Here is a 22,208-nt window from a genome sequence, read left to right as displayed (position 1 = left end):
GTTTGTTAAATTTTATTTAAATTATGGATTGCTGATTGCTATATCTGATAAACAATAAAAATGTAGTAAAAACTTCATACTAAAAAGTAACTAATAATATAAAATTTAAAATGTAGTATAATATGATCTTGATTGTTTCGTATACTCTAGTTTCAATAGTATATGTTTTTGAAAGGAAAATCGAAACTCTTCAGATAATTATGCAGTACAAAATTTCATAATATGTTTTTTAGTTTATGATATTTCTGTGAAGAACAGCTTAGAGATACAGTTCGTTATAATATTTGGCATAGCCAGGGGAGGACTGGGATATAAAAGTATATGAGATAGAATACTTATAACGGGCATCAATTTAGCGTAAAAATATGATAGTTGTTACAATTTACATTTTACTGATCAAGTATTTAGGTAAGAAGGCAAAGTATAACATTGGCTGTAGCACCCATGCACCCCATGCTACTCTGCCCCTGGACATAGTTATTTAAAAACTAGCAGGGGCCAAGGAGTTCACTTTATTTGCTTATATGCATGACAAATTAGATGTTATGCTTAAAATGTGTATTATAGTGTATTATAATTTATAATTAACATTACTGGATGTTTTCTCTAACTCCCAAAAAAATATACATTTAATGTAGATAATTATACAAAATTATTAATAATTAGATATATAAATAACTGTATATTACCAATGGTATTATATACATAAGCGTCTATTTTCATTAGACTGGATCACTCGTGAGATTCATTTTGCACCTATCATAATATCCAAAGGAAAGGGTGGAGGGATATAAGGAACACCAATGTTTTTTTATTACAATACAAATGTATAACATAAGTAATTTATTTTATTACATTTAAAATAATATGTTCTTAGCAAATGTAAACATTAATGCGTAGCCAATTAGCCTGGGCTATGGTACAGTTGTCCCAGGCCATAGAATACTATGCTCAAGCCATAATTCTACTCATGATTATATAATAATAAAATATACATTAATATTCAAGATGTTTACAGGGATTATTAATTATTCCAGTTTTTGCAAAATGTATCATAGTGTATATAAAAATATAAAATAATTATGTTAGTTTTTATTAAAGTGAATAAAATTAACATTAAATTATTATTAACAAGGTCATATGGGGGGGGGGTCCATATAATTCAATTAATTTTCTGTCAATGTCTTTTTGAAGTATGTAGTATGTTTATACTTATATATTGTATCATAGGCGTATTTAGGGGCTAGGAGGGCTTAGCCATCCCCCAGTTCGAAAAATAGCCCCCTCAAAAATGTTGGGCCATCTAAATTTAAAAAATATTTTTAAAATATTATGTCGTTTAGGTTAAATTGTGCTTATTTTAAATATTTATTTAAATTTAAGAGGACGTCACACCCGCATGTGTTGTCAACGTTTTACACACTACATACATACGATATAGACAAACGCGTTTACGCAATCTGAGTAGAACTTGCTTAATTTTGGTGCTAAATACCATTGTCATTTATAATTTACTTTCTAGATTTCTGATGTTGTTCTGTCATGCTCAATTTATGACAACATTATAACTGTAAGGTTTGGTTTATATGTAAGATGCAAATATTAAAACCAGGCATAATATTTTTGAATACTAATATAATTTAAATATTATATTTGTATTTATGTTGAGCTAATGACATTTTATTTAACATAGTACAGTACAGTACTATGATGTTTAGTATTTTATTATAAATTATAATATAATATACAATAATTTATCTAAAATTGAAAACATGTTTATCATAGTTTCAACTATTACAAAAAGATCAAAGGTTTGATAAGTCTAGCAACACATATTACAGCAGATTAAAAAAACATAGTAAAGACTAAAAATGTGGTTATCTTATAAGTTTAATTAATATCATAATATTATCCAAAACATATTTTATTTTTATTTTTAATAAAAATAACGAATTTAAAACTTAATAACAAACAAAATTAAAAAGTCCAAAAAATTTATTTTTACTTAAATGAACAATAAACCACTAAGTATTTCAAACAATAAATACACAATAAAGCAAATATTAAAAAGTTTACATACAAATTTAAAATAATTTACAAAATAATACAGTTTATATTTATAATTATTTATGTTATATTTATATTATATAATAATCAACTAAAATAAGTAATTTTGGTTAGAATAAAATTGTTTAACACATATAATTATATATATATGCTTGATTTGACTAAAATGTTTCATACAATAATGTAAAATAAATGTTTTATAAATAAAAATTGATTAAAATATCTTAAAAATAAGTAATTATATTGTCCAATAAAAAAAAATCAACAAACAACAGTTAGTTATAAAAAAAACCTCAAAAATGTACTAAATGAGTTATAAATCACAGCACAATATAACATAATGTAAATAATAATATAACAGACGAGAATAATAAATAAGGTAACAAAAGCAATAGATAGTAATAAAATTATATAGATTATAGAGGAAGAATCGGCTCTAAGGTTAGATTCAATTTAGTTAAAACATCAAATATAATATTGGGAAATGGCACTTTATATGAACAATTAAGAAAATTCTATCTTACTAAATTGTATTATTTAGTGAATTGACATCCAATCTTGCTTTATTTTTAGCTTCTGAATGAACTCCCCAAAGGAATAATTGATTTTTTTCTGTTCGATCAAAGTAGTCACCATCTCCTTGTTCATCTAAAAAACGAATTTATTTATTAATACTATTAAATAAAAATATATTTTCAATTGTAAACACATTTGTTAGAAAACACATTCTAATCAATAATTATCATGAATTTTATTATTTCATTGATTGTATACTTGTGTTTAAATGTATTATTGTTTTTGATTTACATCATGAAGTAAGATAGATATTGGTTCATGATTTACATATACTCAACATTTTTGTAGGAATAAAAGTCATTTTTATACAACATTATCAATATTACAACCATGAATCAAGTAATCATAAAATGATTATAATATTGAATTAATATACTATAATTTGAATACACTGTATACGTTTACTGGATGATTCACTTAGCACAATTATTATGCTGTATACTGAGTAATGTATTTTTATTTTTAAATATTTTATTATAATATAATGGATATTTAAAGAACCAACCTGTACATTATACAATGTATAGCAGAAGTGATTTTTTTATCTCTAGTGCCAACATTTGGTTATTTTATTAAGCTTTAAAACAATTTTACATGCCATCAGATAAATATTAGTGAAAAGAAAAAAAATTGTGATTTGTATATTTACACTTAATTGTTCCTGTACAAGATAATATAATAGATATAATTAAAGTAAAAATAAAATATTAGCATACCATTCAAATTTGGCACAACATTATAATTGTGTGTTAAAAGTAGGCAAAAATTAGAGAAAGCTTAGGAGTTTCATAATTTATGCTACTTGTAGACTAATTGAAAAAATAATAGGCTTCAGCAATCCCAGTTTTTTCATTGAAATTATGGAAGGACATAAATACCCCTATTAGTAAGTTTCTTTTATATTATAAATAGAGCAATGAATGTATTGGTTTTATAATAATGATATTTTTTGTCTATCATTACTTATCACTTTTTGGAATACTAACAATTGTTCAATTTTACTATGGGTACTATTTTTCTATAATTTGACTAATTTTGTACAATTATGTGAACCTGTATAAAGTTAATATTAAACAATGATGTATATTTATTTCCAGGACAACTAATGTGCTTAATAATTATATATATATATTGGGAATTGAAGTCAATGACATTTTAGAAGTAATTTTTATAATTTTACAATATTCAGCCAACAATAAATAGTTTTTTTTTTTATTAAACAAGAAATAGTAAATAAATAAATTTAAACTGTTTGGTTTATTACCTATTGGCTGTTACTAAACAAACTATGGTGTATTGGTGTGTTTAGATATGACATAATAGATTAATTTTATTAAATTATATTTAAACTATTAGTGCTAATAAAAATGATAATATTTTAAGACAGAAATCAAGAAGTTAAACCACATCAGTATCAAAAGAGAAAATCAAAGCTAAAATTATGGACCGATAATTATAAATACCATTTTAATATTTGAGGGAAATTTTTATAACTTTTTAGCAATTGTCCTGTTGAATAATTCTAGACAACATAGACCAAGCGAGCAAATGACAAGTTGCATCATTCGTTTCTTCCCCATCGGCTACAGACAAAACATTTTAAATATTTCTGTTCCGACAAATCTTTTATTTTAAATAAACAATTATTATAAATAATGCACTTACCAGATCTAAAGTCTATATAACCTTCACCACCAGCAATAATCAATGTGGATGTCAAATGTTCGGCATCAGGGACACTTTCAACAATTGGTTCGTCTTGTTGAATGGCAGATGCAGCAGAAAAACCTCCAGATCCTACAATAAAAATAAAAATGTATTTAGTTATTATGCAATTATTTATAATTTTACAGCTGACAGAGCTTTAATGAAAATCAGAAGAAAATTATATAAATGTATAATAAATCAGCTAAACAGATTACATTTATTTTAATTTTTCTTGTATAATAATTATGCACCCAGTGGTAAGTTTGAAGTGTTTGAACCTCAAAATGCTCTTAACTACTTATAGAACCAATACTATGGGACTCAATTAACATTAATTATTTAGTTATTTGGCATTAAATACATGACACGGCCCTAGCGCCTGCGCTTCTCCTCAGTCGTACACACTGCCACTCTGGCCCAGATAGGAGAATATCGAGGTCGCGTCATACATTTATTAAAATTATATACGGGACGCAACAAGATTTGTGTTTCTTACAACAATTCCATGAATGTGTTCTGGCATACTAAAAGATTCAGATGTAGAAAGAAATAAGAATTAGGAAGATCATATAGCAACTTGGATGATATTAATAAAATTGTTTACCGATAGATCCTAAATTGCCACTTGATTTTAATTTACAAGATCATTACATTTTTACTCATCAGTAGTATAATTAAATAATTTTGAATGTAGGAAGGGAGAAAACATTGATTGTTAGTAGAACAAAAGAATTAGTCAGAATTTTGTTCAAGAAGGTGTTAGTATTATAATAAATGTGATTAGGAACCAACCATTGCAATAAATAAAGGTATTTATAAAATATATAGGTTTTCACAGAATGAGATTTGTTAGTAAGTTAGGCGTGAAGTTAGAATTTTAAATTGATTTATTAATACAAAACTATTTAGGGCAACTCCATAAAAATTATCGAGACAGCATACACCATAGAATATGTTAGCATTAGTTACCACTTGTCATCAATAAAATTATAAAATTGTTACCAAATATATTAATTTGTAAATATATGTTTAGAAGAAAAGTAGATTTCAGCTATAATAATGTGAATTTTATTTAAGTTAATAACTAGAATACAGGATTCCAAAAAATCTGGACAGAAATAGATAAAATATGACAGATTTTATGAATGGCAATCCTACCATAGGAAGTGTTATTAGAATGGTTGGTTTATAACAATTTATAACAATAGATATAAATACTTAAATGTTTTGTAAGGTGAGTTTTGGGTTATAAAGGTGATGTGTTTATTATAAGTAAATTAGAAGTTAATTTATATGGTTTTATACATCACAGGGATTAAATTGTAAAATTAATAGACAGTGACGTTATTACTCTTCAACCTCCAATATAATAAATTCAAATTCCCAGCAATCTTTGATAGACATTATATAAAACAAATTGTTATAAAATTATAAAATAGAGTTATTGAAAATAATAGCAAAATCTGTTGAACATTTATTTGAAACATGTATTAACAATTTGAATTAAATATTGGCATCATGTTAAGTTTGAGGAACATGGGGCCTGCATAATTTTTAGCATACCAAGATCTTAGGTCTAATTGCACCATTGTGAAATCACTTATTTATAATTATGTTGTTAAACATTTAATTTATCGATTAGTTTTGTAATAACTTTAATGAGAAGAAATAAAAGTAGAAAAACCAACTCATATTATTATAATATATTATTTATAACATGTCCTTATTTGGGAAATTAAAACAATATGCACAAATATTATATGTAACCATTAATTATTATAACCATTTTTTTTATGTTTATTTTTAAGTTTAAATTGTATAATACGTTAAATTTGTTATTGAACGATTTAAAATAAATATCTTATAAATATAAATATCAGACATTTTAAAATTTCAGAAATTTGTTAATTCATTTAATTTACCTGGTACAGATACAAAAAACTTGACTGAATCTCTAAATCCGTGTACTGATAGTTGAGCGTGGGCCATTGAGCAATATGGTATGAAACTACTTGGTGTTATCTCTTGAGTTTTTGGTTCAGAATATACTTTCACTTCTTTATTAATTGGAAATCCTAAGAGACCTTCTAAACATAGAAAAAAAAAAAATTAAGAGAAAAACTAAACAATTTAATTCTATGTAAAGTAAATAAATATATCTTACTATCTAAAAGAGGGACAGATATAACTACACCAATTCCAGTTCCAATCCATAGCCTGTTAGAAGCAACTAGCATTGCTGTTATCCTAATACACGATAGTTGTGGTTTATCGGATCCTGTTCATAAAAATTTTTCATTCATTCAATTAAATTTAAGAAAATTTTTTTGTTTATTAATTAATTATAGAAAAAAAGGTTTACCTAGCATTTTGATAATAAATGGTTGTACATCAACATCTTGTAAATGATTATAATTATATGCATGATAAAGTCTTATTGTTGAGTCAAGTCTTATGGATACCCAAACGCCGTCTCCTACCCAAACCATGGTGCGAACTTTACTTTCTTTATGAGGATGTGCTTCTAATGTATGCTAAAATATTTATAAATAATTTCATAATTATATATTTTATTTCAAAAATATCATACCATAAATTATTAATATTTATTATACATACAATAACAACTAATGAACGTGGATGAATAATGTGTACTTTGTTTTTATAACCACACCAAACTCGTTTGCTATTTACTGATACTAGGCATCGAGCTGCATTTTGAGGCGGTCCTAATGTCACACTATGATATTTGCTTAAATCCCATCGACCTTCATCATCACGCCGAAATACAACTACTGTTCCATTAGCCAAAGCACATAAAACACGACCATCAACATAGCTAAAAATAAAATATCATTAAACCAAATATACTAATTTTGATAAAGGTAAAATATCCTTACATGATACTCAACACAGCATCTTTTAATTTTACTGAGTGTAAACATCGCCTCCACTGTGACTTAGCAGAATGTACAAATATACAACCATTTTCAAATCCTAACCAGATAGTAGGTAAGACACTTGACATATTATCTAGATCTTCTTTTGCTATTCCGTTTTCTAAAATAGATGAATAATATAAATAATTAATATAAATAAATTAGAATAGTTAATAATGATATATAAAAATTAAAAATATTAACTCAACATAATTTTACTTAATATTACCTAAACATGTATAAACTCAAATAAATTACAACTCAGAACTAAAAATCAATAAATAGTTAATACTAGTAATAAAGACATCTAAACAAAAAACAAATGAAATACAACCACACCAGTGCTTAAATTATAATAAATCTATTAACTTTCACAAACACCAATTAGTATAAAGCTTGCAAAGCCTTAACCTAACAGACAAGATACATGTAAATACATTTTTCATGATATTTATTTATTGTGAAGTAAACAGAATATTATGAAATAACTTAAAAATTAATTTTGTAACTCATATTAATCATCAATGTTTAAATATAATTAAAATAATATAACTGCCCACCTACAAGAGTATGGAAATTAAAACTCTTAGTATAAAAACATTGTACTATACATTGTTTTCTCAATAGAATACATAAAGCCGTTTAACTATCAAATAGAAATATTTGAATGATAGTTTGAAATACATTGATAATTAGTAACAATAATTAAATACATTTTAACATCAAGAAAAGTTAATGTGTTTCTAAATTAATGAAAAAGCTACAGTGGCGTGTCCAGCACAAAATAATTGGGTAGGCTCGTTTTGTTCTGTAGTGTGTAGTGTATTTATAAATATTAGGGAAGATTTGTTCTATCACATGGGTATGATAATAATATTTAATAATAAATATTAATAACATTTTTATTTGTGATAAAAAAAAAAAAAAAAAGTCAAATAAAAATTGGACAGGTCCAGGCTATAGTTTTTTTTATGGAAAATTGTGCAAACTACATTTAAAATTCTATTTTTTTTATATTTCTTTTCTATCATGTCTATCATCAATGTAGTTATGTCGTTATTATTAATTTTTGTTTAAAAAAGTCAAATGGGGTTATTTAGTTATAATTTAAAATTAATTTAAATTACTTTAGTCATAAAATAAAATTATGAGATTATTATTATTCATAAGACAAATATAAAGTATATGTTCTATTAATAATAGAAATTTTATTTAGAAATCAATTACCATTCAGAGGGTCAGATATTCCATCCTTTATGATACCTTCTTTCAATAGGCTAGGTCTTCTTGGTATTTCACAGCTATTATTATCTGCTTGAACAGAATCTGATATGCTATCTTCTAAGAGCAAAATACAAACAATAGCACAAACACAACAAGCAGCAATTCAGGCATTAAAAAATAAAAGCCATCATAAAAATAATAGATAATTACCATCATCAACCTTATCAGAGTTGATGTCACTTAATATTTCATCTGCTTTATGACTATCATCTAAATAAGTTTCTTCACTACCAGCTGCACAACTAACAAACATAATTTTGCCGATTTCAACATCTGATTTTTTATCTTTTGGTAATTGCTTGTCTTCTTCAGTAACTTCTTCAGTTTGTTCAGGCTCACAATTTATAACATCATTATCCACATAATCATTTTCTAAAGCCCCTATAAAATATTGTAAAACACATTTAGTGTGAATGTTATAATCATAAAAAGTGTGTTCATAAGGTTTAGTAAGAAATATAGGTCATACAGGACAAATATAAAATATATAGTTTTTATACTTCTATAACACATACTATATATTATACTCTGTCCAGCAAATTCTGCACACCCCCATGCGACAATCCGCTATAATCGAACTGATTTCGATGGCAGGGTGTCAAAGTGGAGATGCACAGAAAAACAGATTTTAATCGTGCTGCAATGCGTTTTTTTCTAAACAGAGTATAGATTATATTATTTACCTGGTACTGAAGCAATACAACCAATATGAGCTTGGCAGGAAATATGAAATGTCTCTAATACAATATCAGGTTTATTGGCATCAATAATAACTACTTTAGTATTATTATTAGTTGTAGTACATATCCAAATAAGTGACGATAGAACTAGTTCTGATTCAACGTTTGATCTACTATTTTCCTAAAAGAATTAAATTAATAAGTTAATATAAATACATAGTAATTATAGAAAAATTGAAACAAAATATTACTTTTAACTCTTCATCTAATTTTTTCATTTCTAAGCTTTCATCAATTGTAGTTTGAAATTCTGAGTTTTTACTAATGGGTTCTTCCATATTATTATTATTATTATTATTGTAAAATACACTAGCCCCAACAATTTCACCACCATCTTTGGTAACACCTCCACTAAGATTAACTCCTGTAGCGCACCACATCTAAGATAAACAAAAATATTTAGTTAAATGTTCAAAATAATAGTACTATTTAATTATTTATTTATATAATAAACAAGTTACTTTATAAAAAACCTTTAAATTAATACAATAATATGTAATACAATTTTTAGTTTAAACTAGTAAATATGTAAATAAATTCTTGATAGTTCTTCCAAAAATTAGTTTTTTTTTTTTAGTCCATAATTTTGACTGGCTACCAAAAATCATAACATTCAGTTTTTAATTGAAATATAATTTTAAATATTTTTAGGCACTTAAATAATACAAATTAAAGGTTTATTTATAAATGTTTTGTATTTTCATTTCTGATTATTAAGCTACACCTTACTTCTCTCTTTTGCGCACTTTAGAACAACCCTATAATTTGTAACATTACTCATATTATGCTCTTAATTAAAATTCCCTATAAATTATTTCCATAATGTATTTACTAATTTTCCCTTTTTAAATACTTCATTATTTCATTGAATATCCAAAGTATATTTTCATTTTAACAAAAATATAATATACTTCATGTTTTATCTTTCTTTAATCATCAGTCAATTAATTACAAATTATTTTTAAACTAATATTTTAATTTTCAAAACTAATTGTAAAACAAAGTTTAAACAATAATAATAAAAAAAAAAATTATAAATGGTGTTATTAAACTTAGAAACTAGAATAGATATCTGGCTTGGATTTATAAAAAAAAAAAAGATGTTTATTAGTAATATAGTAATTATTATATTAGACAAATAAACTTTGAAGTATAAATTAAATTAATATTCACCTTCATTCCAGGTTCAGTATCAGCAAGTGGTGAACAACAGTTTACTAGAACCGGTACAGGATAGTTTGTACTTGGACTATTAGATTGATGTGGCATACTTAAAAGGGGTCTTCCATTTGAAGGATCAGCTGGCATACTCCAACCATAAGCTTGTAACCAACTTTCTTCTCTAGGAATATGAGTACGTATTCTGCCAAAATGCACGCGTCGATCAGAACGCTTAGATTTGTCACTAAACCTAAATATAATTAAATAAAGTTCATTAAAATAATAGAAAGTTATACATAAAATTTCTCTAGGACTAACCTAATCAAATTTCTTTTTGGATGTGTGGATATTTTTACATATATTATATGATAAAGTTCAAATGTTTATGCCGAGATATTGTTTGACTAGAATTATAAAAATAATATTCCAATCTGTAACCGAATATTAACCAATATTATTGAATAAATAAAATAAAGATCACTATCCCGAAAATTTTAAAGGAAAATAAATACATAAATAGTTTAAAAAATATTTGTATTTTAATTCTCAGCAATGAGCATAGACATTATTTTTAGCTCGATATAAATGTATTTTATGTTTTGTTAGTAAACCCAATAGCCATGCAAAAGATTAGTCCTGGAGAAATACAAACTAAATAATAAAATACTTACATGTCATCTTCATATCTACTATATCTTCCTCCTTCTATCATACTACGTCTTTTCATTATGCTAGAGGGACCAACTTGATGAGATGATGGATCATAATGTATTGATCTTGGACGCGTAACTACGCCTCCTCCGCTATCTCCACTTCCAAGTCCAGTGTCGTTTGGTTTGACACTACTTCCAAATAAGTTGCTGAAACTGTAAGAGATATTTTATTCTGTTAAAGTAACTAAATCAAATATGAAATAAAATAATAATAATTTAATATACAAAGCTACTGAATTATACCAAAATCAAAAGTTATTTGTGCATATTCATATTTTGATTGATTTGGTTTTTGTGCGATAGATAATGAAGCACTCTCTTTACACCATTCAGAAACCAAATAATTAATCACTTACAGTCTCCACACACCCTGTTTTTTTTTCTCATTTGGCTCCAATCGAATGGCCCGGACAGTTTCTTGCCAACGAAGTGATTCTTCTAAATCCATTAGTTGTTCTTTGAATTTATTTCGTTCTAAAATAACTCTAGCCATTTCAACACGGGTAAATCTTTTACGTTCTGCATATGATTTTTCTTCCTGAAATTGTATTTAAATACTTCATTATAAAACAATATTTATCAAAATTATTATTTAATGACATATCATTAAATATTAAATTATGTTTTTTTATTAGTTACAAAAGTTAATTTATAACGTAATGAATAATTAATTAATTAAATATAATAGTTACATCAGAATCAGATTTGTTCAATTTCAGCTGTTCTAATTCTTGTTTTGTTTTTTTTAACTCTTCCTCAACTTCAGATGCTTTCTGAGCCAAACGAACATTTAGTGTTTGCAAAGCTTTTAACTCTTCGCGCAAAATGTGTTGCTCACTAATTTAATTCAAAATAAATAAAAACAATTGAAAAATCCAAATATTTTAAACATTAATTTTGATGAAAATATTATTAAAAGTTATTCAAAAAGTACCTAACACTGTTTTTTAAATGGAAATCGGTGAACATTTATATCTAATATGCAAGAATTAAATCTAATAAAATATAAAACTAAAATTATTAAATATTGGTCACATAGTTTATAAACAAAAACCAAATCCAACACCGATTAAATATACATTAGATATTTATTTTATTTTATATCGATGAAATAAAAGGTGTTGAATATATAGTATGTTGTGAAACATTGTACTATAAATATGTTTACCTATAAACAAATATTTGAATTTATATTTAACCAAGTAATAATTATTATGAACCATTGGTAAAGTATAGTCTGAAGTACATGCATGTTGTAAAGTTAAAATTTAGATTTTTTGTTTAGTATAGTTCTTATTTATATAATAAAATTTAATTTCTCCCGAATACATAGTAAATTATTTAAATTTGAGTTTAATATATGTTTTTCTATTTTAAGATATAAGAAAATCCATATAGTGATATGGTATTCAGCTCTGGGGCTCTACCAAAAAAAAAAGAACATACAAAAAATATAAATCTTCGAATCAAAATCTTTAAGACTTATTACTAATGTGTCTCCATACATATCAAATTACATCCTTCATACTGATTGCCATATTCCTACAATTATTGAAACAAGCAAATTTCACTACTCTAAATTTATAAATCACCTGCAAAATCATTCTATTCCCCATGTTCAAAATCAATTGTTTATCTCCTTACTAAGAAATCCCTGCAAGAGACTCAAGCGACAATAGCCTCATGACTGTAAACTTAAACTTAAAGTAATAACAAAACTACATTGAAGGGCCATCACTGGATGGTTCTTATCCCAATCCCAAGTCTACAATTCACTATACATTTGTAATCCTTTATGTTAATGATAATATTAAAATTTATACCGATTGTATAATTTATCTAAATAAAAATGAAAAATAAAAAATATATAAGAAATGTACAATCCATAACCATTTTAAGAATAATTTGCTATTAGACATAGATCAAACTTTAAAATAGATTTTATAAATACAAGGAAAACACCATAGATATATATTATACGTCTATGGAAAATACACTTTTCTTAAATTTATAATTTATTTATGTTTCTGAGATGAAAATATTTAAGAAACCTTAGAAAGAATTGTAAATAGAACAGTGTGAATTACTTTTTAAATAATATTAAATAAAAATAAAATACCTTGTAAGTTCATCAACTTTAATAATTAAATCATCTTTAACAATGTTGAGAGCATTTTTTGTAGCCAATAGTTCAGTATTTTCTTTAATGAGATTCTCAACTTCCTTTCCCATACCTTTAAATAGTTATAGTAAAAAAAATAGTTAATACATATTAAAACATAACATTAAGAAATTGTTAGTTAGATGTTAGTCTTACCGAAAAAGTTATCATTAACTGTTTTATGGTTTCAGACGGACACAAGAGCATATTGTTTGAGTTACAGCAGCAAAAACATACGAAATAAGTTATATTTAGTTAAATATAATTTGTTATTTTAAATAAAAGTTGTACATGTAAAGAATTTTTAAAATATTTATCGAACATGACAGCTTATATTGAAGTTATAGAGGAAGATACATTAGTATATTTTCTTGTTCCCTAATAGTGAGAAGAATATTTTTTAAAAGAATTTAATGAAAATATTAAATACATGCAAGAAAGCTCAATAATATAGTGCGATTATTTAAAATAAAACAATTGTGCAAATAGACAATTCTTAAGCTGTATTCCAAAGCTAGACATTTTAATAAATATAGGTGCTTAAAAAAAATAATAATAGTTATAGTAATTTTGGTTTTTTTAAACTTAAATTTGTTCTAAATTTTTCTTAAAGCACTATTGAATATTTTTATATTTTTCAATAAGCATTCAAAAGTAATAATACACATAAAGATAAAGTATTAATTGCAATTTATAAAAAAATACCATAAGTACATAACTCTACCAGTTTTAAAATATTTAGTTAAGTAACTAAAACATCAACAATGTGAATATTTATCCCTGAATAAAAATATTGTTTTATTTAATCGATTTTAATTTTGAAAAATACATAAATTACTGATTGCTATTAAAAAAGTTTCTAAATTAATTTTATATAACTGATAAAAATAAATGAAATAGTTGCACATATGCTCAGCTCATTTAACTATTTCTAAGTAGTATTCATTAATTAGTTTATATTTTAAGTTTTAGTATAAAAAAATATTGAATTATTTCTCTTGGATCATGAAGAAAATTTTTTATGGAATTAAATATAATTTTTTTATACAATAAAATACAGCATTGAACAATATTATTTCTATACTTCCATATCAGAAATAAAAATAGAATTATACTATGATAGTCAAAGAACTGTACAACTACATTAAATAAATGTAAAAAATGTAATAAGTTATAAAATAGATCTATAACATTTTCTATTGTCATATGATAGAATATTTTTAATGCAGTAGTTTAAGTAAACAAAAACTTAAATTAACATTTTTTAAATCAACTATTTTTAATTTTTTTAGTTTTCGACATACGCAAGAATATTAGACAATATAAAAGTTTAGTAAAAAGAAACTAGAAGAGATGTCATACCTATCGAGAGTGGAGTTTCTGGTTCAGTCTCACTGCTGACTGTCGATGAAAAATTATGTAAAAAGAACATGCAAAAAATAAAGAACAATAAATGCTGTGCGTTTTAAACAAAATATAATTTAAAAAAAAAAGCAGAACTAAAAAGGCCATAAAAATAAGTTTTTTCATAAAATTAAAGCACAGAACAATAATCATAATATTTCATACCAGATGAAGCATAATCTCCGGGATGTACCCAATTTCCTAAAACATATATAAAATTAAAATGTAAAAATTATATAGTATATATTAAGAAATAAATTGGAAAATAAAAAAATAAATAGATTACAGTTAAAAAATTATGCTAAATTAAAGAATAAAAACTAAAACAATGTAATAAATATAATAATTACCAGTAATTTCTGGCACTTCTTCTAATTCTACTTGCACTTCATTATCTTGAAAGCTGAATTCTTGATATAAAACATTAGTAGCAGGTCTTTGTTCTCTACAAAATTATTATTGAATTATTAAAATTAATTGTTGATAAAATATTTTTATTTAATGGTAGTCTCTTTTACCTTTGTGTATGACTACGCCCACTAAGTGATGTGACAGAATTTTTAGGAATTGCTTCTATTTCTTCTACAATTTCTGGAACTTCGTCTGGACTACTGTCATCAGCTTTGCTAATAGAATTTAAAGTTTCAGACCAACCTCGTTCAGATATTTGATCAACACGTAAACGTGATTCTGCCTCAGAAGTTTCAAGATCCTATAGTGAAATTATAAAATAATTAAGGATTTTGTAGTTTAGTAAATTATAGTAGTTCAAATAAATATTAATCCCTCTTAACCAATTTGAGTAGAAGTTTCCTTTCCCATAAATCCCATAGCTAATTTTAATACAAAGGCGACACTTTATTTTTATATTATATTGTCTGGCATACTATATAAGTTACCTGGTTACTGTAAGGTGTAAACTATTATGCTATTGGTTACCTATGCACCCCCAAATATTGGCATAGTTACTGTACTAACTCTCAGCTATTTATTGAGAAATGGTTCTAAATCAGTTGAATAATTATTTAACAGTACGTTTCACATGCGTGTGTTGGTTCCGTCTTACTCTCATATGATATAGTAAATTTTCGTTCACCAGTTTCAATAGTGTGCTTTTAGTTTTAATATTAGATTGAATTGACCTATTATCAAACTTTTATGTAAAAACATTATTATCTGAGTTCTCTCGTTGGTTTTTTATGATATTTTAATTTTTAAGTGAATTATGAGCATTTTCAAATATTTAATATTTTCATATTCATAACTCACTTAAAAATTAAAATATTGTTAAAAACCAATGAGAGAACACGGATTATATTCTTACCTAAAAGTTTTATAATCTAATATCAAAACTAAAAGCACACTATTGAAACTGGTGAACAAAAATTTACTATATCATATGTGTGTAAGACGAAGACAACACATGTGTGCGCGACAGCCTTTCAAGGCAATTAGTATTAGATGGTAGTAGATACAAACTAAAGCAACTAACAGTCTCTATAATATATATGCACCTTATTTCTTATGAGTTAAACATAAAAATTAAAATTAAATTTTGTAACAGTTGAAAAATGGTATTGTACCATGTATTTAAAATTTATAACCGAAATATCAATAATTCAGCTAATAAACTATATTAGTTGAAACTAATCCAAGAAATAAATACAAAAAGTATATATTATTACTTACTTGGGTTTGTAATTCATTTTTCAGGCTAGAATTGGAATGCATACTGCCTGGAGGAGAATTAGATATAACTAATGGATATTCATTGGATCCATCAATAGACTTCAGTGTAGATGGACTTTCAAGGGAACTAAACCCAAATGAAACTGGTCCAGAAGATCTAAATAACAAAATAATAATAGTAGTTTTAGTCAAATAAAAATTATTTTTAAATGTTTTGTTTTTACCGATTCATATGGGCCATGCTCATAAAAGGCATTCGCATACTTCTAGGATTATCCATTCGATCACCAGAACCCATTAAAATTTTTGTACGTTCAATGTGATCCATGTGAGTTTTAAATAATTCTGTGTATCGTTCATGCAGTTTTGTGTACTCTTGTTTCATATCTTGTTCTTTTTCTTCCAATCTATAAACTAATAATAGAAATATAAAATTAATTAATATGAAACATAAAATATATTTCAAACAATATACATAATATAATATACTTAAATTGAAAATTTAATTAATAGGAATCTCAGTTACAATTAAATTTGCTTATTTAATAAATAAATACCTTAATTATAAAGTATAAATATATGAAAAAAAATGAATATTATAAGCAACTTATAGGACAAATGCATACTTAGTGAAGAAGATATAAATTATCTTCCAAGTCAAATTGTTATGATTTTTACTGTTAATATTACTGTTTCAGTAACAGTTTTATATTAAGCATTAAATATTTAAATACAGTGAAACCTCTAAATACTGGACACTCTTGGTGGCCGTAATTTTGTCGGTTATTTAGAGTAGGAAAAAATTTGGAAAAATAAATAACTACATAATAAGTACAATATTTATATAATACTCCAAATAGTCATATGTGATATAATGATATAATATGTATATTTGTATTATTTTAATACAAATATTAATTGTACAATGTACATATTAAAATAAATTTGAAGATAAAAATTAACATTTATTGAAAAAATCAGTCATTAGCTTGTTTACGACCTTGATAGTAATTTTTTTAATTCAACTGTGAATACGTTCATATTTAATAGAATCACATAATGCACAACTAAATACGAATATGATAACTTCACAAAACATAAGTTAGAAAAATGTTTTTATTGACGTGATAATAGAAGGATAATATAAACTATGATTGCACATAGTATAATAATGTATAGTAGTAAAATTAGATTAGATAGATATAGATATTTATTAACATTAAGGTATTCCAGGATTATTGTAGTATATTTACGATAAAAATTGTCAAAATCAAAAATTATGTCGCTATAAAAGTGTCCGTTGTTTAGGGGTTTTCCTATATAAAATTATTGAAAATGTCCCCATATCCATAAAAACATCTGCTATTCGGAAGTGTCCGTAAAGGGAGGTTTCACTGAAATTCAAAACATCTAAAACCAGGATTCGCCTAAGTTTTTTTTATTCTAAAATCATTAGAAAAAAATGAAGAGCTCTTAGTTAAAGTTCACATTGAACTAACATACAAATGATACCTGACATATAACAAATGCATGCGATAAACATTTGGAAAATTATACATGTTTTTAGATTATTCATTATCCTTCAAAAGTCTGGATTAAATCTATTTACGAGCTTTAGTTTGAACACTCATGCCGTAAATAATTAATTCCTCTCAAGTCTTCTATCTGTATCTACATTTTAAACATATGCAGAAGTATAGCTTGAGCCTACCTCGTCAATTCTGCCTTACATTAATGCATAAAAATGTTATGGTAAAACACAACAATCGGGTAAATTAGTGACAATATTAACAAATACATTCTTTTGCCCCTCCCTTCCTCAAGTTAAGTACAATATTATGTTTAAATTGGCTTGTAAAAGTAGCACAGTTTTATGAGAATGTCTAATTTGTATGTGTGTAAATATTATTATGTTTATTATATATAAACAAATGTTTTATTATAGCTATTTTAACCACTTTTATTTCATCTAAAAATATATACAATATATAATAATCTATCAAAAAATAATTAAGAAGTCACCACACCAACATTTGTTTTCTCTGTAATTGTTATCTCCTACATAATATAGGAACAAAGATATTTTGTATTACTACGATTGCGATTCTCTGGTTCAATTTTGGGCAAATGCTCTAATTATATATTTTATAAAAAAAAACATTTCCTATGGATTGACCATATAGATGGTTAAAAATAATCAAAATAATTTAAAATTAAAAAGCACTTATATTTATAAAAATATGTAAATATTAAAAATCTATCCAGTCAATGCAAAACAAATATTCTTTTTTATAAAACATATAATAGGTGCCTTTGCCCTAAACTGAACCAGAATTGTAATTGTGGAAATACAGAATCTCTTTGTTCCTATATTATGTGGGAGGTAAAAGAAAGAGAAAAAGTACAGAGAAAATGTTAATGTGGCAGCCACATGAAACAAATTTCACTTACAAAGCAAAAATAAAATAATAATTCAAGATGATAAAATAGTTTTCAAAATGAATCAAAAATGTATAATTATTTTAATTTATTATACTAAAAATTAAAAGCCATGAATAATATAATAAACTTAGGTTAACTCATGAAGTTTTATTAATTATTAGTCTTGCACATTACTATTAGTAAACCATATTGTCCACATAAAGTATTTATTTATAATAAAACCACAGGCTTTAACTCTATTAATAAATTATACATAACATTTTATGTATTAACCCATTAGCGTCCAACGTGGACATATGACAATGTTTATAAACAAAATTTATAAAAAAAATTTTGTGTATAATATCGTTGTCGAAATAAAAAAAAAATTTAAAAAAATTAATAATAAAAAAAAAGTTACAAAATAGGTAGTATAAGCGCCCAGCGTTGCCATGTGGCAACAGCAAATATACTATAAAAAAAAAAAAAAATTTGGGCACTAATATTATTATTATTCATTACAAATAATATTAATAATATTTATGTTAAATACTTACCATGATCTGAAGCATTTTTTGATTTTAATTCTAACATTCTAACAATTGATTCTAAACTCTCTATTTTACTTTGATAATCTTTTTTCTCATCTTCAATATAATCTTCCATTTCCAGAAGTTTCTAAAAAAGGGATATCAATTAATATTTTACTTTAAAGACGCCAGGTGTACCTAAAAAATATTAGTTTAGTGGATGTAATATTTATTTTAATACTAACTCACTCATTTTTATAATTATGTTATATTTATTATATCAAAATCAGTTTTAAAAATCTCAGTGTGTGCATAGTCCATTACTCTCTTTTGATATTACGTCCATTGGTAATAATATAATATATAATTAAATATATTGTGTATAATTGTAATAGAAAGGAAGGGATACACAAATATTTAGGACTATACTAAACCAAAACCACAAATAAAGGAAAAACTTTAGATGGGATAAAAAGCATCAAGCTTCCACGGGTTTTTAAAGGATGTTATAAACTGTTCTAAATTAAGGTAAAAGGTATTTCACAAGGAAAATATAAATTAGGCAAACTTCATAAAAAAATTGAATATATTTTGTTATACTATAAGTCATTATAGAAATTATATTAATAATACAATAGGCAAGCTAAAACAAATAATAATTATCATACAAGATAACTCAATAATAAATGTTTAATAATTAATAAAGAACTAACATTAATAATTTGAGAATGCCTATATTTTTATAATATATTCTAGTTTTTGAAATGTTAAAATCAATTAATGATAACTTTACAATTGTCAATGTCAAATAGAATAGTTATTTATGAACATTCTAAAAGGTAAAAAATTTAGCTATCCTTCAAAAAGGTCATACATCACCATTATCTTAACTCAGTACCTAATAATGAATTCAAACATGAACCAAACTATATTTATTTGCATTAAATAGTTAGTTATGAATTTGATAGGTATGAATAAAATAAAAAATTATAAATAAATACAACATAATCTATAAGAGTAAAGTTTTACTCTCAAATAATTGTATTCCTAGATACAAATTGAATGAAGTCTAAACATATTTAGGAATTTGAATGACATTCTAGTAATAATTTAAGCCTTACCTGTTCTGCAGATTTCCGTAGTTGTTTTTCTCTCTCATACTGAGTAACTAATTGTTCATTATCTTCTCGTAATAGCTCAACTTCTACCTCATGTTCTTGATTTTCTGTATGAGAAAGGTCTAAGCACTCCAAAACGTTAACAACCAATGGCATCAAATTTTTCACAACTTCTTCATCGTATTTGGATATCATTTTTTCAAATTCCTGATAAATACTACCAGCTAGTGATTGTACTTTCTCAGACATAACGACATGGGTGTCGTCTTGAGTCCCGTACACTACTTCTTGAGCCATTTAGTGTAAATATTGTCAAATTATTTAAAAATCCAAATATCAATTTAAGAAAATCTATTTTACATTTACATGAGTATTATAGTCATTTGATGACACATAAGTATTCAACATTATAGAACATTGTATATTATGTACATTATTGATGCATATGAAAATTAATTAAAACGTGTAAAACATTTAAATTGTTTTTAAGAACTACTAGGCACCATGCTAGTAGCCATAAAAATACAAGATTACTATAGAAATATAGCAGTTACAATACTTTAATACTATAATTGAGAGTACAAACTACAGAATATATTTGATCTAATATACCAAGTTGTACTGTTGTAGTATGGACTCGGGGTTAATTGATTACAACGCATTGATAATGGCGTTGCAAATAATAAACAGATGCTGACAGTGTTACCGAATATCTGATTTGGCAATGAGGAAAAATTGCGCAGTTTATTTAGTTTATTAGCTACAACACGTCCGCCATAGCCCATAGGTGGCCATAGACATTTTGCAACTCTTTTTTTTAAAAATCCAGGTAAATCTAATATCAATGTTGTAAAAAATAAAAACGATTGTGCAAATAAAAAATTTACATTTACACAAATCATTAGCAATCTTGCTATTGTAATGCTAATTGCTAGTTACGCTACAGATTACCAGACTGACAGACTACAGATATAATTTATAAATAGACCCACAGACTGCGATCTTAATCCGTGGATAGACCATATAGACAATTGGTGGAATGATGGACTATTCAGTATGAAACAATTATGAGGGTCGGTCAAATAATCAACCCGAACCGGTTTTTTTTAGAGTTCACCTCCGCTACTTATACTCCAAGCATAATTCGTACCCCAATCGGTACATTTTATTCGTTGCCCTTATTCCAGAACTACAATTAACTCTTATAATTTTATGATGAATAAACTCTAATGATCTGATGATCATATGCACAAATAAATACCTAAAATGGCTATATTATTATATTTTTTTAAATACTACCGTCTACTGTCTACTCTGTTGACCTAATAGTTAAGTGTAAAATAGTGTATAGTAGGCGCCACTATTAGTGCCTAGTGGGTGCCAGGATGGTGAAAATAAAACAAAACAAGCGTTTTATTCGTTTAAAATGTTATTTTTTTTTAAATGTTTTTTGTTTGTACCTAATGTTTTGAAAAAATTAAAAAATATATTTATGACGAATCGCGGATGAAAAGTACGGGGACAAAAGGTCCATAAATAAAAAGTCCGTTTTAAAAAAAATTGGACAAAATGAAAAGAAAATAATTCAAAATGTATATTGTATTAATGAAATAGACTAGTGTAGTGTTTCTCAACCTTTGTATTATGGCGACACACTATTAAAAATGTTCATACTTTGTAACACACAATAAAAAAAAA

General features: G+C 25.3%; 1 protein-coding gene across 7 annotated transcripts; it reads right to left on the bottom strand.

Moving 5' to 3' along the window:
- Positions 1–1,908: 1,908 nt before the first annotated feature.
- Positions 1,909–21,131, bottom strand: LOC132932030 (JNK-interacting protein 3). 7 transcript variants are annotated; one of them, XM_060998204.1, is made up of 26 exons: positions 20,514–21,131; positions 19,420–19,540; positions 16,666–16,855; positions 16,442–16,598; positions 15,271–15,464; positions 15,103–15,197; positions 14,918–14,953; positions 14,711–14,749; positions 13,505–13,522; positions 13,307–13,421; positions 11,880–12,024; positions 11,544–11,725; positions 11,146–11,340; positions 10,487–10,724; positions 9,505–9,693; positions 9,257–9,434; positions 8,724–8,954; positions 8,517–8,630; positions 7,251–7,410; positions 6,970–7,189; positions 6,713–6,884; positions 6,515–6,628; positions 6,273–6,437; positions 4,309–4,440; positions 4,107–4,226; positions 2,580–2,715 (listed from the first exon to the last, which is right to left on the bottom strand). In XM_060998204.1, the coding sequence occupies exons 1-25, from the start codon at positions 20,805–20,807 to the stop codon at positions 4,141–4,143; spliced, it is 3,780 nt and encodes a 1,259-aa protein (XP_060854187.1). In that variant the 5' UTR covers positions 20,808–21,131; the 3' UTR covers positions 2,580–2,715; positions 4,107–4,140. The 7 variants fall into 7 exon arrangements, with proteins under 7 accessions (XP_060854183.1, XP_060854184.1, XP_060854191.1 ...); XM_060998200.1 differs by lacking the exon at positions 4,107–4,226 and having other exon boundaries at positions 1,909–2,715; positions 20,514–21,130; XM_060998201.1 differs by lacking the exon at positions 4,107–4,226 and having other exon boundaries at positions 1,909–2,715; positions 8,517–8,627; positions 20,514–21,130.
- Positions 21,132–22,208: the final 1,077 nt, after the last annotated feature.

The sequence above is a fragment of the Rhopalosiphum padi genome, chromosome 1 (assembly GCF_020882245.1).
Source record: "Rhopalosiphum padi isolate XX-2018 chromosome 1, ASM2088224v1, whole genome shotgun sequence".
In the NCBI taxonomy this organism is placed as follows: Eukaryota; Metazoa; Arthropoda; class Insecta; order Hemiptera; family Aphididae; genus Rhopalosiphum; species Rhopalosiphum padi.
The sequence above is the reverse complement of the archived record's forward strand: the minus strand, read 5'-3'. Positions and strand labels throughout refer to the sequence as shown.